The sequence below is a fragment of the Passer domesticus genome, chromosome 9 (assembly GCF_036417665.1).
Source record: "Passer domesticus isolate bPasDom1 chromosome 9, bPasDom1.hap1, whole genome shotgun sequence".
Lineage (NCBI taxonomy): Eukaryota > Metazoa > Chordata > Aves > Passeriformes > Passeridae > Passer > Passer domesticus.
This window is the reverse complement of record NC_087482.1, coordinates 34,846,344-34,862,119: the sequence shown is the minus strand read 5'-3', so window position 1 is coordinate 34,862,119 and position 15,776 is coordinate 34,846,344. Positions and strand designations below refer to the sequence as shown.

The following is a 15,776-nucleotide window of genomic DNA, read 5'->3' as shown; positions in this document are numbered from 1 at the left end:
AACCACTCCCTGCACTACTGGAGTCTCTTGGCTTTGACTTTTGTGATGACCGCTGCTGCTGCTGCAGTGGCAGTGGGTGCAAGGGTGCCTTGTTGGGTGAATCCCAGAGGAAAGCTGGCCCTGGAAGAGGCTGAGGCATCCAGCTGGGTCACGGAGGCAGCTGAGCTCAGGCGTGGCTTTGCTCTGCCCAGGTCCTGGCAGGGCAGGAGGCAGAGACCCCAAGAAGGAGCGTGGCTGGCCAGGGCAGGGGAAGCTGCCGGGGCTGAAGCGGGTGAAGCTGAGCGGGGCGGCGGCTGCTCCGGCAGGGCTCGGAGGGCAGCTGGGCACTCACACAGCCACATCTGTGCTGCCCGGGGGAGCAGCGCCGAAGGAACCCCGGCCGGCCGGCGGCGCTGGCAGCTGGAAGGCGGCTGGAGCTGCGAGGGCTGGGGCGGAGCGCTCCCGGCTCCCGGGGCTGGGGCTGGGGCTGCCGGGGCTGCAGCCTGCCCTGAGCCCAGCTCTGCAGCCCTCCGCCAGCCCCAGGGGCTGCCAGCAGCGCCAGGGAGCCGGGAGCTGTGTCCCGAGGGAAGGAGAGACAAACGCACACCCGCTCCGTTTGTATTTTGTGTATTTGTGTATTTGTATATCGTGTCTGTCGGTACACCAAGGGTTTCCAGGCAAACACGGGGTGTTTGCTGTTCGCACCCCAAACACTTTTACACCAGCAGGAATGTGTGTGTTTATTTACCAGGACACATCTTTTGGAGAGCAAAACAGCAGGGGAAGCAGGAGAGCACAAAGGAGCAGGGACACGGAGCTGTGTGAGTGTGAATCGCTGTGTTACACAGGCACATCTCCCAGGAATCAGAGACAGCACCGGTCAGTACAGGTTTCTGTCTGAGACACGTGTGGTTGCAGCCTTACCCATGTACACACACATAGATAAAGCATTTTTTCTTCATATACATATATATATATAGATATATATATACACACTCAGAAAAGGAAAAAAATATCTCACACACAGATATGGCTACACCCATATATATACTTTATTTATATATTTATATAAGAACATTTAAATATTAATTACATGGATATGCACACATACAAAGGTGTGTATGTCTGTGTATTAGTTACTGCCCCCATACACGGAGATACAGAGATGATCACACACATTCAGACACATTTTAAATTATTTTATACATGTATGCTTGTAATTTTATGGGTGTGGGTTTTTTCTCTTTGTCTACACACAGAGATTTTTCTTACTATTTATACACTTCTCTCTATTTTATATATATATTTATATACTTGTATATTATTTCTTTATTACTGTCTGATCTTTATATAAAAGGGTCATTTACATGCAGCTCTGTGTGTCTAGTTTAGCTATTTTTATATTTCTTTGAGAAACAGAGGAGGGGGAGGGAGACAGAAAGAAAATGAAAGGGAATACAGACACATAAATAAATATCTAAAGAAACTGGATGTAGAGGTGGATATGGGAACATTTGTGTGTGAGTTGGGAGAGGGAATGACTGGCTCCCTTGTGCTTGTTTTACATATACATGCATGCAGACAGAATATATGTCCAGATCAATACATGCACACATACACACTGTATTTGCACCCCAGATATTACATATGGGGGCTGAAGAGAGGGTGGGGGACACCACAGCCTCACACACACACACACACAGATTGCCCACATCCATCTTTACAGTGGGAGGGAGGTGATGGGGGTATTTTTTACCATGCTCTGTGTAGGTCTTTCTCTCCTTCTTGGGGGAAAAAGGAAAAAAAATGGGAATAACGGTAGAAAATAGACACACACACACAATCAGTTACATATATAAAAATTTGTTACATATATAAGTAAATGTTTGAAGTGTGTGTGGCTGGAGACATGGGGAATGCTGTGTGTGTGTGGATAGTGCACGTGTGCTTCACATTTGTACACAGGCACCTGGGCGGGTGTGTGTGTAGCAAGAGAAAGACTGAGCAGCCCAGAATTTCACTGTATTTATGTGTACAATTTCACATGTATGTGTATGTGCATGCAGGGAGAGAAAGGGCATTGTGTGTGGTTTTAAGGATACAGTGTGTGTGTGTGAGTATCTCTAATTAAACATGTAAAAATATACAGAATTATGTATTGATATGCATGTAGATATATAGCAAAAGGGATTGTGTGTTGTATGAACAATCTGGGTGAATATAGCTATCCATATCCAAATAAATGCAGAGAGGTGAATGAACTCTCACTCTCTCTGCCCTCCATATACAGTATATATGCATATATGTGTGTGTATTTATAGAAAGGGAAAAGTGTGTGTGGGAGAACAGCTCTCTCTGTAGATGCATACATACCTATGTGTGTGTGTATAAATAAATAAATAAATATATTTCAGGTGAACTTGTATGCAAAGGGCTCTCATCCCTTTCTAAGCACAGATCTGTGGATGTACATGGAGTGAGAGAATTGTGCACATCTGTGAGCAGCTCACACGTTCTTGCTCTATACATACACATGAGTGTGCAAACAGTGCTTTCTCCAGTTATGTATGTATATATGCATACAGAAAGAGAATTCTCTGTGTGAAGTTTATATATATATATATATGTATACAAATATATGTATGTATATCAGTTTATCTATTACCAAAAAAAAGCATTTCATAGGTAAGAACATATGTATATACATACAGAGAGGATATACATCAGAAAGTGTTGTATGTGAAAACACTTCTCTGAACAGCTCAGTGTGTATATATGCACATCTACAAATATATAGTCTGTATAAGCTAGAAATATACTTTATATTCAATATATTATATATACCATACCTGCTATTTCATCCCCCTAGTATATATGTATATATATATATATATGTATACATACATGGAGAGTGTGCACGTGTGTGTGGCAATAAAGTTGTGTAATTGTGTGAAAGAACAAGTGTCTCTCTGTGTAGATGCATGTATATAAATATGTATATCTGTGTGCAGGAAGAGAGGAAGGGAATTGTGAGTGTTAACAGCCCTTCAAGCACAATGCAGAGTGAGAACTGTGCATGAAATCTGTGTATATATATGTATATATGCATCTATATACTCATATATAAGGCGAGAGAGAGTACTGTGAGTGAGAATGGCTCTTATTATCTCTACTTCTGTGCGTATGGAGAGAGAATATACCAACATATATACATAGATAGTGTGTATTTATGTATCCCAGAGAGTACATGTGGAGGGGGGCAAAGAGAGAGAGAGTCATGGAAACTGTGTTTGTGTGCATGAATTGCTCTCACTCATTTTGTTATTTATATATCTCTAAATATATAGATGTGGCAAGAGAGAGGATAGGTGTGAACAGAGACTGTTGTCAGTGTGAACTATTCACACAGACTATTGCTGTGTGAAGATCTTTGTGTGTGTGTATGTGTGCATTTATTTATATACAGCAAGAGAGGGTTGTGTGTGTGCAATCGGCTGTCTCCCAAATTATATGTGTGTAATGTAAAATGTATGTAAAAATATGTAGAGAATTATGTGAGAAAACAGGCTCTCTACATATAGAAGTGCATATATATATATATATATTTATATATGTTACAGCTTTCTCCCTAAATAATATATGTATACCCATGCAGTGAGCAAATTATGTGTGTAAGCAGCTCTCCCCTAAGTCTCTATGTTCTGTTAAAAATATGTGTGAACATCTGTGTGTATTGAGGGTACATGTATATATGCATATATACATATCTATACAGGAACAGAAAGTACTGTCATTGTAGAAACAGCTCAGTATACAGGGATATGTGCATATATATGAACAGAGAACAATATGTATGAGCAATGCTCCCTCCAATTATATAGTATAAATTCATGCATAGATAATTATTAGTGAACACTCTCTGTACACGTGTACACTATGAAGAGCCAGTACTGAGTGAGAAAAGCTCTCACTCTCTATAATGTGTACAGAGAAAGAATTACACAGAAATGATACAATTAGGGCAGGGAGAGAGACAGAGTGATAGAAAATGTGTGTGTGTGAGACAATAGGTCTTGCTCTTTTCCTCAGGAATATATATATATTCCTGAGGAATATATAATATATTTATATACATATATATAAATATATGTATTTATACAGGAATAGAGAATGATGTGTGTGAACAGCTCCCACCCTGTGTCTCTATGCATACACATATGGAGTATATAGTGAGAGGGAATGTCGTGCATGTATTTGTGTGCACACGGAGAGGGCAGGAGTGTGAGAGCTCATCCCCACATCGGTATATATTGCATGCATTATGCACGCATGTCTGCGTGTGCAGAGTGAGAATGTTTGAGCAGCACGCTCCCTCTCAGCCCCTGTTTCTATAGACGCCAGTGTGTGGGTAAATACAGCCAGAGAGAGCTGCCTGTGACCCCTCACACTGCCTCTGTAGATATGTCTGTATGTGTGTCTGTGTGTCTGTGTGTCTGTGTGTCTGTGTGAGTGTGTTGGGGCTGTTTTCTCCCATTCTCTGTGTTTCTCTCTCGCACGCAGGCAGCCTCCCCCACGCATTCTATCCACACACACATTCCCACGTGTGTGTTCCGTTCCCTGTCTCTGGAGGGCAGGGAGAGGAGCCCTCAGGGACAGCCCTGGCTGCCCGTGCCTGGGGATGGGGGCTGGATCCCGGTGCTGCTCCCGGGGACTGGGGTCAGGGCCCTCACTGCCCGGCCCTGCCCGCACACCCACCCACCCACCCACACACATGTATTGCTCTTAAATTTTCACATGTTTACGTCAATATTTAAGAACATATAGCCATGTCTTTATGTGTATGCATGCCCTTACATTTATTTTAAATTCAGCGTACTATTACACTAAACAACAGCTATTAGGCATCACACATTTGTAGCAGACACACCATACATGCCAACCACACACTACAGCCGGCTGCGGGGCCACATTTACACGCGTGCAGGTGTGTGTTTGCGTGTTACACATGGTGCACACCATGCACCCCGGCTGTGCCAGGGCTCGGTTCTCCCGGTGCTCCCGGTGGGCAGCCCCGGCTGCTGGGGCTGTGCGCTCTCCGGGCCGGGCCGGGCCGCGCTGCCGGGGCAGAGCCCCGCTCCTCTGGGGCTCCTCCTCGGGGGAGCGGGGCACCCGAGGGTCCGGGCCGGGGTCGGGATGCCGCCATCGCCGCGGAGCCGAGACCGCGGGCTGTGGGCGAGGAAATGGCGGAGAGAGCCGGGATGGGAGAGGGAGGAGGAGAAAGGGAGGGCGGCGGGGCTGTGCGGGCCCGGCGGGCGTGGGCAGGGGGCGGGGTGCGGCAGCGAGTGCGGGTGTGGCCGTGTGTGTGTGTGTGCGTGTGTGCATGTATGTGCGTTTGTGTGTGCATGTATGTGCGTGTGTGTGTGCATGTATGTGCGAGTGTGTGCATGTATGTGTGTGCGCATCTGTGTGTGTGTGTGCGTGTGTGTGTGCATGTATGTGCGAGTGTGTGCATGTGTGTGTGTGCGCATCTCTGTGTGTGTGCGTGTGTGTGTGCATGTGTGTGCGAGTGTGTGTGCATGTATGTGCGAGTGTGTGCATGTATGTGTGTGCGCATCTGTGTGTGTGTGTGCGTGTGTGTGTGCATGTATGTGCGAGTGTGTGCATGTGTGTGTGTGCGCATCTCTGTGTGTGTGCGTGTGTGTGTGCATGTGTGTGCGAGTGTGTGTGCATGTATGTGCGAGTGTGTGTGCATGTGTGTGCGCATCTGTGTGTGTGTGTGCATGTATGTGCGAGTGTGTGCATCTGTGTGTGTGTGCGCATGTGTGTGCGAGTGTGTGTGTGCATGTATGTGCGAGTGTGCATGTGTGTGTGTGCGCATCTGTGTGTGTGTGCATGTATGTGCGAGTGTGTGTGCATTCGTGTGTGTATATGTGTTTGTGTGTGTATGTGCGATGTGTGCGTTTGTGTGTGTCCATCTGTGTGTGTGCATTTGTGTGTGCATCTCTGTGTGTGTGCATTTGTGTGTATCCATATGCGATGTGTGCGTTTATCTGTGTGTGTGTGCATTTGTGTGTGGGTGTGTGCATTTGTGTGTGTGTGCGTGCATTTGTGTGTGGGTGTGTGCATGTGTGTGTGCGTGCATTTGTGTGTGTGTGCGCGGGGGTGCTCGCACAGCCGGGCACGCCCCGGTGCCTGTGCCCGCGTGTCCCGGCCCCGGTCACGGCGGGGACACACGGATCCTCTGCCAGGAGCGGGGGCACACGGGCCCTGCTGGGGCAGCGCCGGGGCTCGGCCAGGGGGCCGTCGTGCACTCCCCTCCCCCAAAGCCGCGTTTCCCCGGTGGGATTTGGGGAGATTCGGTGAATTATGGGGATGGGGGTGGTTCAGTTCAGAGCATCGCCCCCTTCCCCCAGCCCACAGAGAGCCGCCCCTGCCGCGGGGCTCGACCCCCGCCCGCTGCCACGGCACGCAGGGGCTGCACGATTCGCACACTCCCCCACACCCACGGCCCCGGGCCCGGTCGGAGGCTTCCCGGCCCCTCCCCAGCGCTACCGCCGCGCTTTTCTCATCCTCCAGGAGGGGAGGGGGCCACACCGGACACGCAGGGCTCCCCCGGGGGCCTCCCCCCGCTGACCAGGGGGGCGAGGGTCCGTGGCGGGGTGGCCCCAGCCGCCGGGGCGGGGACCCCCGGGCACGGCGGGGCATCTCCGCGCCGCTGCCGGCGGCCGCGGGAGGGCGTCGCCTGTGTTAGTTCCCTCCGGAGAACCCCGGGCCAGCGCCGCCGCCGCCGCCCCCCGCCCCCTGCCGCCTCCCCCCCGCCCGCGGCGGCCCCTCTTGGGCGGCGGGCGGCGGCGACGGGCGGGGGGGCCGAGGCGAGGCCCCATCGCCGCCGTGCCCCGCGCCCCCAGAACCGGGGCGGGGGTCGCGGGGGTCGCGGGCGGGCGCGGGGGCCCCGCGAAGGAGCCCCAAGAAGCACAAGCCGGGGCTGGCGGCGGACCAGGCTGTTGTTGTTCTCAACGCGGTCCGCCCCGTGCCCATATAAAAGGCGGCGGCGGCGCCCGCCCCGGCAGAAGGCGCACGGAGCGGAGCCGGCACAGCGCGCTGCCGGGCCCCGCCGCGCCCCCGCCCGCCCCCGCCCGGCCCGCACCATGTCGGTAGACCTCGAAGACACCGATCTGCCCATGGCCGAGGCAGAGGAGGCGCCGCTCTCCCCGGAGAAGAAAGCGGCTGCTAAGAAGGTGAAAGGAGGCGGCGGCGCCTCGTTGTCGCCATCGAAGAAAAGGAAGAACAACAAGAAGAAGAACCAGCCGGGCAAATACAGCCAGCTGGTGGTGGAGACGATCCGCAAGCTGGGCGAGCGCAACGGCTCCTCGCTGGCCAAGATCTACAACGAGGCCAAGAAAGTGGCTTGGTTCGACCAGCAGAACGGCAGGACTTACCTGAAGTACTCGATCAAGGCACTGGTACAGAACGACACGCTGCTGCAGGTCAAGGGCACCGGGGCCAATGGCTCCTTCAAGCTCAACAGGAAGAAGCTGGAAGGCGGCGGGGAGGGGGGCGCGGGCAGCAGCGCCCACAAGTCCCTCAAGAAGGCGGCGGTGTCCTCGAGCCGGCGGGCGGAGAAGCCGGCGGCCAAGAGCAAGAAGCCCGAGAAGAAATCGCACAAGAAGGGAGCCGGCGGCGCGGCGGCGAAGAAGGACAAGGGCAAAGCCAAGAAGACCGCCAAGAAGGGAGCCGCGTCCCCCGGGGGCAAGAAGGTGAAGAAGTCGGCAAAGCCCAAGGCGCTCAAGAGCCGCAAGGCGTGAGAGCGAGGCGCAGGGAGCCTCCCGCGGCACGGACTGCTCTGAGCACAGACCCCCAGGGGACCCGCTTTGTCTTTGTGTTGCTGACTCGCCTCCGCAGCCGCCGCCGTGCGCGGTGAGCGGGGCTGCGGCCGCCCCAGCCCCTTCCCCTCTCTGCCGCCTCGTTTTGTCCCCCCCTTTTCCCCCCGTCCCGTCCCGCGGCTCTCCCCCGATCGCGCCCTTTTGTTTTCGGCCGTGCCCCTCCCCGCCTGTAGACGGTTCCCGGCCCCCCTCCCGCGTGCCCCCGGTTGTTCCCGGGGATTTTTCCCGCCCGGTTTCCATGGCAGCCATTTTGCACGGCCCCCCCCCCCCCCCCCCCGCGCCACGTGGGCCGGCCCCGCTCCCGCCGCCCGCGCGCGCCCCGCCTGGCCCCGCCCCCCGCCGCGCGCCCCGCCGGCTCCGAAGGGCCACGGCGCCCCCTGGCGGCCCGCGGCCCCGCCGCCATGGCAACGGCGCGCGGGAGCGGCGCCCCCTGGCGGCCGCCGGCCGCACCCGCAATGGCCTTTAATGTTTTTTTATGGGTCTGGGGTGGGTGGGGAGGGAGGGTTTGGGTTAGTGGGGTCATTTTTCGGTTCGGTTTTCTTTTTTATTTTTTTTTCCTTTTCATTTATCGTCGTTTCAAATAAATTGGTACAAAACGACTCTCCGGTGTGCTCGCTGCAGGCAGCGGGAAGGGGGCTGGTCCGGGGGGCTCTGCTGCTGTTCGGGGTCCGTGCGGGTGCCGGTGCGCAGAGCCCGCACCCCGCTCCGGGCGGCGGGCAGGAGCGGAGCAAGGAGGGATCCTGGCCGTGGAGGCGAGCGAGGAGCGCGGCCGCCGCGCCCGGCCGAGCTGCGGGGGGAGCGGGGAGCCCCGCAGCACAGCCCGCCCCGGCCGGCAGCGACCGCCCGCGGCAGCGGCGCGGGCCGGGCAGCTCCGGGCGGCGGCGGCCCCGGTTCCCCACAGGCGGCAGCGGGGCCGGGCCGGAGCCGCCGGCGCTGGCTATTTATAGGCACCGCGAGGTTGCGTAAACGCCGGCGGGGATCTGGGCCATCTTGTGCTGCCTGCCGCGGGAGGAGCGAGGCCCGGGCTGCGGGGAGGGGACGCGAACACAGCCCCGGGCATGGGCAGCGCGGCTGCACGGAGCCCCCGGGCCGGCTGCGGTAATGCTGGCCCCGCAGCACGGCCCGGCCCCGCTGCCTCTGCCCGGCAGGGGATCGCAGCAGCAGCAGCACCGCCCCAGAGCTGCTCGGCCCCGAGGGCCGCCCTGCCGGAGCTGCCTGTGCCCAGCGAGCGCAGCACGGGTCAGGCCCGCAGCCAGCCCCCCCAGGAGCAGCTGACAGGGACAGCAGCTAGGGACTGTCACACCAGGCCATGGCAGGGCCTTTCAGCACTCCTGGGAAAGGCACAGCCCCTTCCCCCAGGGCTTTATCCCTTTGTCCCCCGGAGAACAAGCAGGGAGAAGGGAAGCAAGTTTTACTCCCTGCAGAAATGTCCTCTTGCTACATCCAGAAGAGAAGCCAGCCATGCCCCTGGAAGAGCAGCCCTGGTCTGCTGCAGAGGCTGCAGCTCCCTCCAGGGCTGCATTTAGAAGCAGCAGTCCCCATCCTGGGAGAGATCTGCTGCATTCTGGCACTGACCCGCAGCTGTGTCCTTAGTGAACAGCTGCAGGTTTGGGAGGATCAAGGGGATGCCCTCACCAAGGGGGGTACACAGGGGCCAGGCTGCTCCCCAGCAGGGAGGTTAAACCAAGCCCATCTCTGGGCTCAGCTCTCTCATCTGCACGGCACACTGCAGCCACCCCTCCAGCTGGAACAGCAGGCACATTCCTGGGGGCAGATAAAAGCAGAAGGAAGGCAGTGACCCTCCAGCTGCCCAGCACAGGGGAGGCAGCAGGGTGACACACTGTGCCAGGCCAGCTGGAGCTGCCTGACCTCACAGGCTGAGCCTGCCAGGCTGGGGCAGCCCTGAGTGAGCTCCCCTGGGTGCTGCCAACCCTGAGGACCAGGCTCTGGGGAGAAACCCAAGCCCTGGGGACTTTGAAGAGCCAGTGACTCATCTCATCAAACTGCCAGAGCTGAGGGACACAGCTGGCAGAGACTCCTGCACGTGGGGATGCACAGCAGCCTCCCACAGCAGGCAGCTCCAGCTCCCAGGCTGTGCTCATCCCAGCTTCAGGTACCCGAGAGAAAGGGAAGAATGCTGCAGCCTCCCAGCCCTCTCCTTGAGGGAAACACAGACCAAGAGACCCTTCCAGGCTCACCTGGTCTCTGGGGAAGGCTCTGCTCAGCCAAGTCCTTCACATTTCATGAGCTCAGCTGCTCTGGTGCCATGAAGCATTCAGAAGAGCCAGGACCAGTAACACCCCTCCAGAAAGGACCAGACCTGGCTCTGAATCTGTAGGCGTGACAATGACCACATTTATTCCAGCTTTATAGTAAAGACCAAGACTTCCAAATCTCCTGGTCACAACAATGTTCAGCTGTGAAGGCTACGAGGTGCTAAAGGCCAAGCGCTCCAGCAATGCTTGCTGTGACAGACAGGATTTCCTTCCCAGCTTTCCCAGCTGGTCTGTCACATGCCAGCAGAGGAAGTTCAGAACCCAGCTGGAGCTCAGCGTGGAGGGCGCTGTGTGTGCCACCAGCACCAGCCCCAGCAGAGCCACACAGCATCCAGGGTGACTGCAGCTCCTGGGCAGCAGCCCGTGCTCCTTGCTGCCCTGTGCTGGCAGGGCAGCAGGTGACACTGCCCTACAGGACCTGCCAGCACCCCCGGGCTGCACCCAGCCCTGCACAGACCAACCCCAACACCACTGGGAATCATCCAAGCTTCCCACAACCCCTCCTGCCTAGACCCCAAGCAGGGTGCAATACTGGCTTGTAGAGCAGCCTCCAGAACAGCCATCTGGGAATGGCCAAGGACAGGCTGTGAGTAACAAACAGCCTTGCGTCTCCAGCTCTTTCCTTCCCTTCAGGATGGTTTTCTCATCTCTGCCTGCCTGCCTGCAAGGTCACCCAAAGGCTCCTGGAGCAGCCCCCGGGGCACCTCCAGCACCGGGGGAGGGCCCCGGGTCCAGCCCCACTCCCCCTCCACTGCACCCAGCCCGGAGCAGCTGAAGCTTCCTGGCACTTGCGACAGAACAAGCAGGCAGTGTGGCACTCCCACGGCAGGGAAAAGAACCAGACAACAGTATTATCTTCTCCCGGGGTAGGAGAAGACTGTCACAGTCTGGCAGCGGTCCTGTCTGGTGTTTTACTAGTCCTTCCCCTTGGAGAGCACAGAGCCCAGACACCACAGAGCCTGCCAGAGTCCGTGAGTTTGCAGAGGTGACAAGACACGGCACATTTAAGAGCATTCAACAGGGAACCAGTTTAATCAGGTATCAGGTTTGCACCATTCTTTTCAGAATCACAAGTTCTGCATTTTTCTAAGAAATACAAAGCACTCTCAGGTTTACAGAATGCTGGTCCTGGAGAAAACAAGAGGGAGAGAACAAGACACTGGGATACAGACACTAGGACACTGGGCAGCAGAAAGGGAACTGCTCATCCCCACCTCGCTGATGGCAACAGCCCCTGCAGGAGGCAGAGACATCCCAGGGGGTCTGGCTGCTGCAGTGGGGCTGTGCCCTGCTGTCCCCACCCGCCGGGGTCAGGATTCCCCCGGGGAATGGCAGGACACCTCCACACCCCATCAGCAGGACACCGATGCACGCACTGCTCCCGCAGAGCCGGATGAAAACCCCCTGCACAAAGGCAGCTGACAAGCATCCAGGTCCATCTACTCTAGGCAACATTAAACTCGGATCCAGGGGAAGTTACTTCATCCACAAGATTAACAGCTGAGTCAATAGGTTGAACACATGCTACTTACAGCACATAAATAGAAGATAATCTTTTTTTTCACTTAAAAAACGTGTGATGAAGGTCTAGGGCTGACTGCCTCGGCACTGCTGCATGCACACAACTATCAGCCTCACAGAAGCAGCTGCTGGGCAGCAGGAAAGCTGTCTCTGCATCACCTATTCAGGGGTCACGGGACAGCTATCCTGCCCCCATGCTCGGCATTAGCCACACAGCCAGGAAATAAATATGGCACTAGCCAGGAGTGGGCTTTAACACAAACTCGAGTGGTTTTCAAAAGAAATATTAATCCATAAAGGGTTACAGTTAACAGATATCATCATCACTTTATTTCTCAGAGCCAGAAATAGTGCTGAACAAACAAACAACAACAAAAAAGAGACAGAGTATGTAATTTCCAGAAGTGCAACCAGGGTACAGGGTGGCTCTCAGCGACACGAAGGGCTTCTGCAGCTGGGAGAGGAGGGGAGCCACGGCAGAAGATGGCAGCTCCCGCTCCCGGCGGGCGCCTGACCTTGCGACGCTCTCCGAGGGGATTTGTCACCGCAGCCTCCACCCCACCCCGCCCCAGGAGCCGCGGCGTGGGGGAACACCGAGTGCCCCAGCACCCGCCGAGCCAGGGAGCTGCGAGGACGTGACTGTACAGGGCTGTACCCAAAAATAGAGACCTTAAAATAAATAGGACCAAAGCTTCTTTACAGTAGGCAATGCACTAGTTTTACCATGAACAAAACTAAGACTAACAGCCACTTCTTGCCAATGGAGAAACTTTTTCTCCTCTCCACGTTTCGCAGCCCCCTGCCCTGCAGCTGCAGTGCGGCCAGGATGGCATTGCTGAGGAGGGAGGCGGGGGCACACCGGGAGAGCAGGGGGCCCTGCACAGTGCCAGGGCTGGCAGAGGGCACAGGCAGCCGGGGGTGCCCGCGTCCATCCCTCTGCCAGCTACAACAACCCTCAGCAGCTACCGGCAGCTCCGCACCGTGACCTAACCACACGGCTCCAGATGTCACCCCTGCCAACAACTGCGATCCAGCTGCCTCCTCCAAAACCGCTTCTTCCAGAGGGAAGAGAGGCAGAGCGGGGGCACAAGCAGGGCCTGACCTCACCCATGCTCACCCCGCACGCTGCCACAGCCCAGGCCAGAGGGGCTGGTGAAGGGCTGGTGGGGGCTGCTAGGGCTCACCACCCGGCCAGGGCTGAGGGGCAGGACGGGAACCCCAGCCCCGCCGGGAGGAGAGGTGAGGCAGCGGCGAGAAGGGAGCTGGGGGCGGGGGGACGGGGGGCAGCGCTCACTTCTTGGAGCTCTGCGTCTTCTTGGGCAGCAGCACGGCCTGGATGTTGGGCAGGACGCCGCCCTGGGCGATGGTCACGCCGCCCAGCAGCTTGTTGAGCTCCTCGTCGTTGCGGATGGCGAGCTGCAGGTGCCGCGGGATGATGCGCGTCTTCTTGTTGTCGCGGGCCGCGTTGCCCGCCAGCTCCAGGATCTCGGCCGACAGGTACTCCAGCACGGCCGCCAGGTACACCGGCGCCCCGGCGCCCACCCGCTCCGCGTAGTTACCCTTCCGCAGCAGCCGGTGCACCCGCCCCACGGGGAACTGCAGCCCGGCCCGCGACGAGCGCGACTTGGCCTTGGCCCGCGCCTTTCCGCCGGACTTCCCCCGGCCCGACATGGCCGGCAGGCAGCGGCCCCTCGCCCCCGCCTCTCAAGCAGCGCCGCGCACAGAGGGTCCCGGCGCCTGCGGGGAGACAAACGCCGTTACACCGCGCGGGGCCCGCGCCGTCCCCGCCCGCGCCGCGCCGCCCTTACCGCAAGCGCTCCCGCCGCTCCGCGCTGCGCGCCGCCCGCCGCCGCACTGCCCGGCCGCCGCCGCCGCGCCGCGGATATCGCCGCCCGCCCGCCGCACGCCTCGCCCCATTGGCTGCCGCCGCTGCCGCCACGGCGCTGATTGGTTATCCTGCCGATCCCTGATTTGCATAGGGCTCCCGGCGCCCAGGGCGGGCAGCGCCGCGGCTCTGCTGCGCTCCGGCCGGCCCCGCGCCGCCGCCGCTCCCGCGCCCGCCGCTGCTGCTGCTCCCCGTATCCCGCCCGCTGCTCCCGCACCCGCCGCTGCTCCCCGCACTCCGCCCGCCGCTGCTCCCGCGCCCGCCACTGCTTCTGCACCCGCCACCGCTGCTGCTCCCGCGCCCGCCGCTGCTGCTGCTCCCCGCCCGCTGCTCCCGCGCCCGCCACCGCTGCTGCTCTCCGCACCCGACGCTGCTGCTCCTGCACCCGCCACTGCTCCTGCACCCCGCCCGCTGCTCCCCGCACCCGCCGCTGCTGCTGCTGCCCGCGCCCGGCGCTGCTCCCGGCGGCCTCGGGCCCGGGATGGAGGGAGGGGTGCTGGCCCGAGCGCCCGCGGGTGCCTGGCAGCTGGGCCCGTTTCCATGCCCAAACCCGCAGCTCCCTCCTCGGCCAGCGGGATGTCTCTCCCGAAGGACACCACAGTCTGCGGGCGAGGGCGATGCCATGGGGAAAGAACCCCCGACAGGGAGGACAGCCCCAGCGAGTACCACCCTCCTGTCTCCTCACGATCAAAGGCAAAAGTTTCTCCCAAACCAGTTTCTGTGGACAGGCCGGGTTGATTGTGGTCATCTCTGCACCAGGCTAGAGGAACTGCCTCAAACAGCCTTGGGCGAGCGGCCAGACTCCAGTTTAAAGGTGATGTAGCCCAGCAATAACACATCCTCATTAAACACTCAGCATAGGGGTTTTTGGGGTTTTTTTGCCGATGCTGCTGGTGCTCACAGTCTGGAGGGAGATAACCTGTACCCTGTGCCTTTGCATTGCCCCTGCAGCCCCAGGGGAAGGATTATGTTCTCCAGAGCTGGGAAAGTTGAGCATCCCCCCACTCGTGCTCAGCATCTTCACTCCCTCCACAGCAACTGGAGACCTGAAATGAATTCGAGATGAGCTGGTGACCTTTAGAAAAGCTTCATCTGCAGTTAGCACTGACTGGGCTGGGGAAGCTGAGCAGCTCATCCTGGAACAGCAAGGGGCAGGCAGGGAGAGAAACCTCCCATTGTGGCTCCTGCAAGGACAGGCATCAAGGTGATAGTGCCAGCAGCTAAATCTATTCTGCCAGGAGCTGCTAATACAGTGATTCTCTTGCCTCAAGTCATGGTGAGAGCAATGAGGGGCCAGCTAGCAACAGGCTTTCTGGATAAAAATCCTAATCCCACCCCAGCTTCCCGTAAGTCATGAAGCTGTGCTCAGCTGCCCCCGTAGCACGCGAGGGATTCAGAGGCAGATTTCACTCCAAGAGCACTTGGCTCTCCCCAGGTGTCCACCCTGTGGCTCCTGCCAGGCTCTGCTGCCCCTCCCCAGGGACACTCCTCAGCTACAGCCACCCTTGCAGCTCCCCAGGGACAGATGACTCTAGAGGAGCCCCAGAATCAATCCCCAGGAATATTTACAACTGGCAAATGGACATGATGCACCAGCATGGCCTTGCAGAGCTCAGACCCTGAGAGCCCAGCAGTGGGTAGGGGGTTTGCTCCTCAGCAGATGGACAGGAGGTGCAAGCTCTGCCTGCAGAAAGGAACACTGGGGCTGCAGTGGGCAGGAGGGACACAGACATGCACATGGACAAGGGCACGGTGCAGCCAGCCAGTGAAGCCCATTTTATTGTTTCCAACACAAAGGAAGTACTGATTTCTAGCAAGGATTTCAGTGTGTAAGGCTTTTGGTCTGTAACATCTGGCTCTGTTTACAAAATCCCTGACCTCAAAAACAACAGCCCTATGCTGTTCTGTAACGGCACTTAGGTTATCTGGGCTTTAATGACTGGCCTTTTCAAATAAGGCAGAGTGCATCCCTCCCCAGATCAAGGCAATCCTCTCTAAGTCTTCAAATCCCATTAACAAAATGATTGTACAAACAACGTGACAGACACACTGTTCCACAGCAGGGAAACCTAAGCCAAGTCCAGCTCTTCCTGGATGCCACTTGAACATCTCCCTCTTTAGGAGCCATGAGTGCACACAGCAATGCTGGTGCAGATCTTCCCAGCCTGGGGCTTCCTCATAATATTTACTGCTGTTCCTCAGTACTGCAGCCTTCTTTTGAGGGCAAGAGCA

The 15,776-nt window shown here is 57.1% G+C and overlaps 2 protein-coding genes across 2 annotated transcripts; one reads left to right on the top strand and one right to left on the bottom strand.

Annotated features, from left to right (window-relative positions):
* The first annotated feature begins 6,945 nt into the window (after nucleotides 1-6,945).
* LOC135307994 (histone H1.10) lies at nucleotides 6,946-7,923 on the top strand. The gene has a single exon (XM_064432690.1). The coding sequence runs from the start codon at nucleotides 7,128-7,130 to the stop codon at nucleotides 7,782-7,784; it is 657 nt and encodes a 218-aa protein (XP_064288760.1). The 5' UTR covers nucleotides 6,946-7,127; the 3' UTR covers nucleotides 7,785-7,923.
* A 4,704-nt stretch (nucleotides 7,924-12,627) lies between these two features.
* Nucleotides 12,628-13,586, bottom strand: LOC135307995 (histone H2A type 2-B). The gene is made up of 2 exons (XM_064432691.1): nucleotides 13,468-13,586; nucleotides 12,628-13,396 (listed from the first exon to the last, which is right to left on the bottom strand). Exon 2 carries the CDS (start codon nucleotides 13,328-13,330, stop codon nucleotides 12,950-12,952), a length of 381 nt encoding a protein of 126 aa, XP_064288761.1. The 5' UTR covers nucleotides 13,331-13,396; nucleotides 13,468-13,586; the 3' UTR covers nucleotides 12,628-12,949.
* Nucleotides 13,587-15,776: the final 2,190 nt, after the last annotated feature.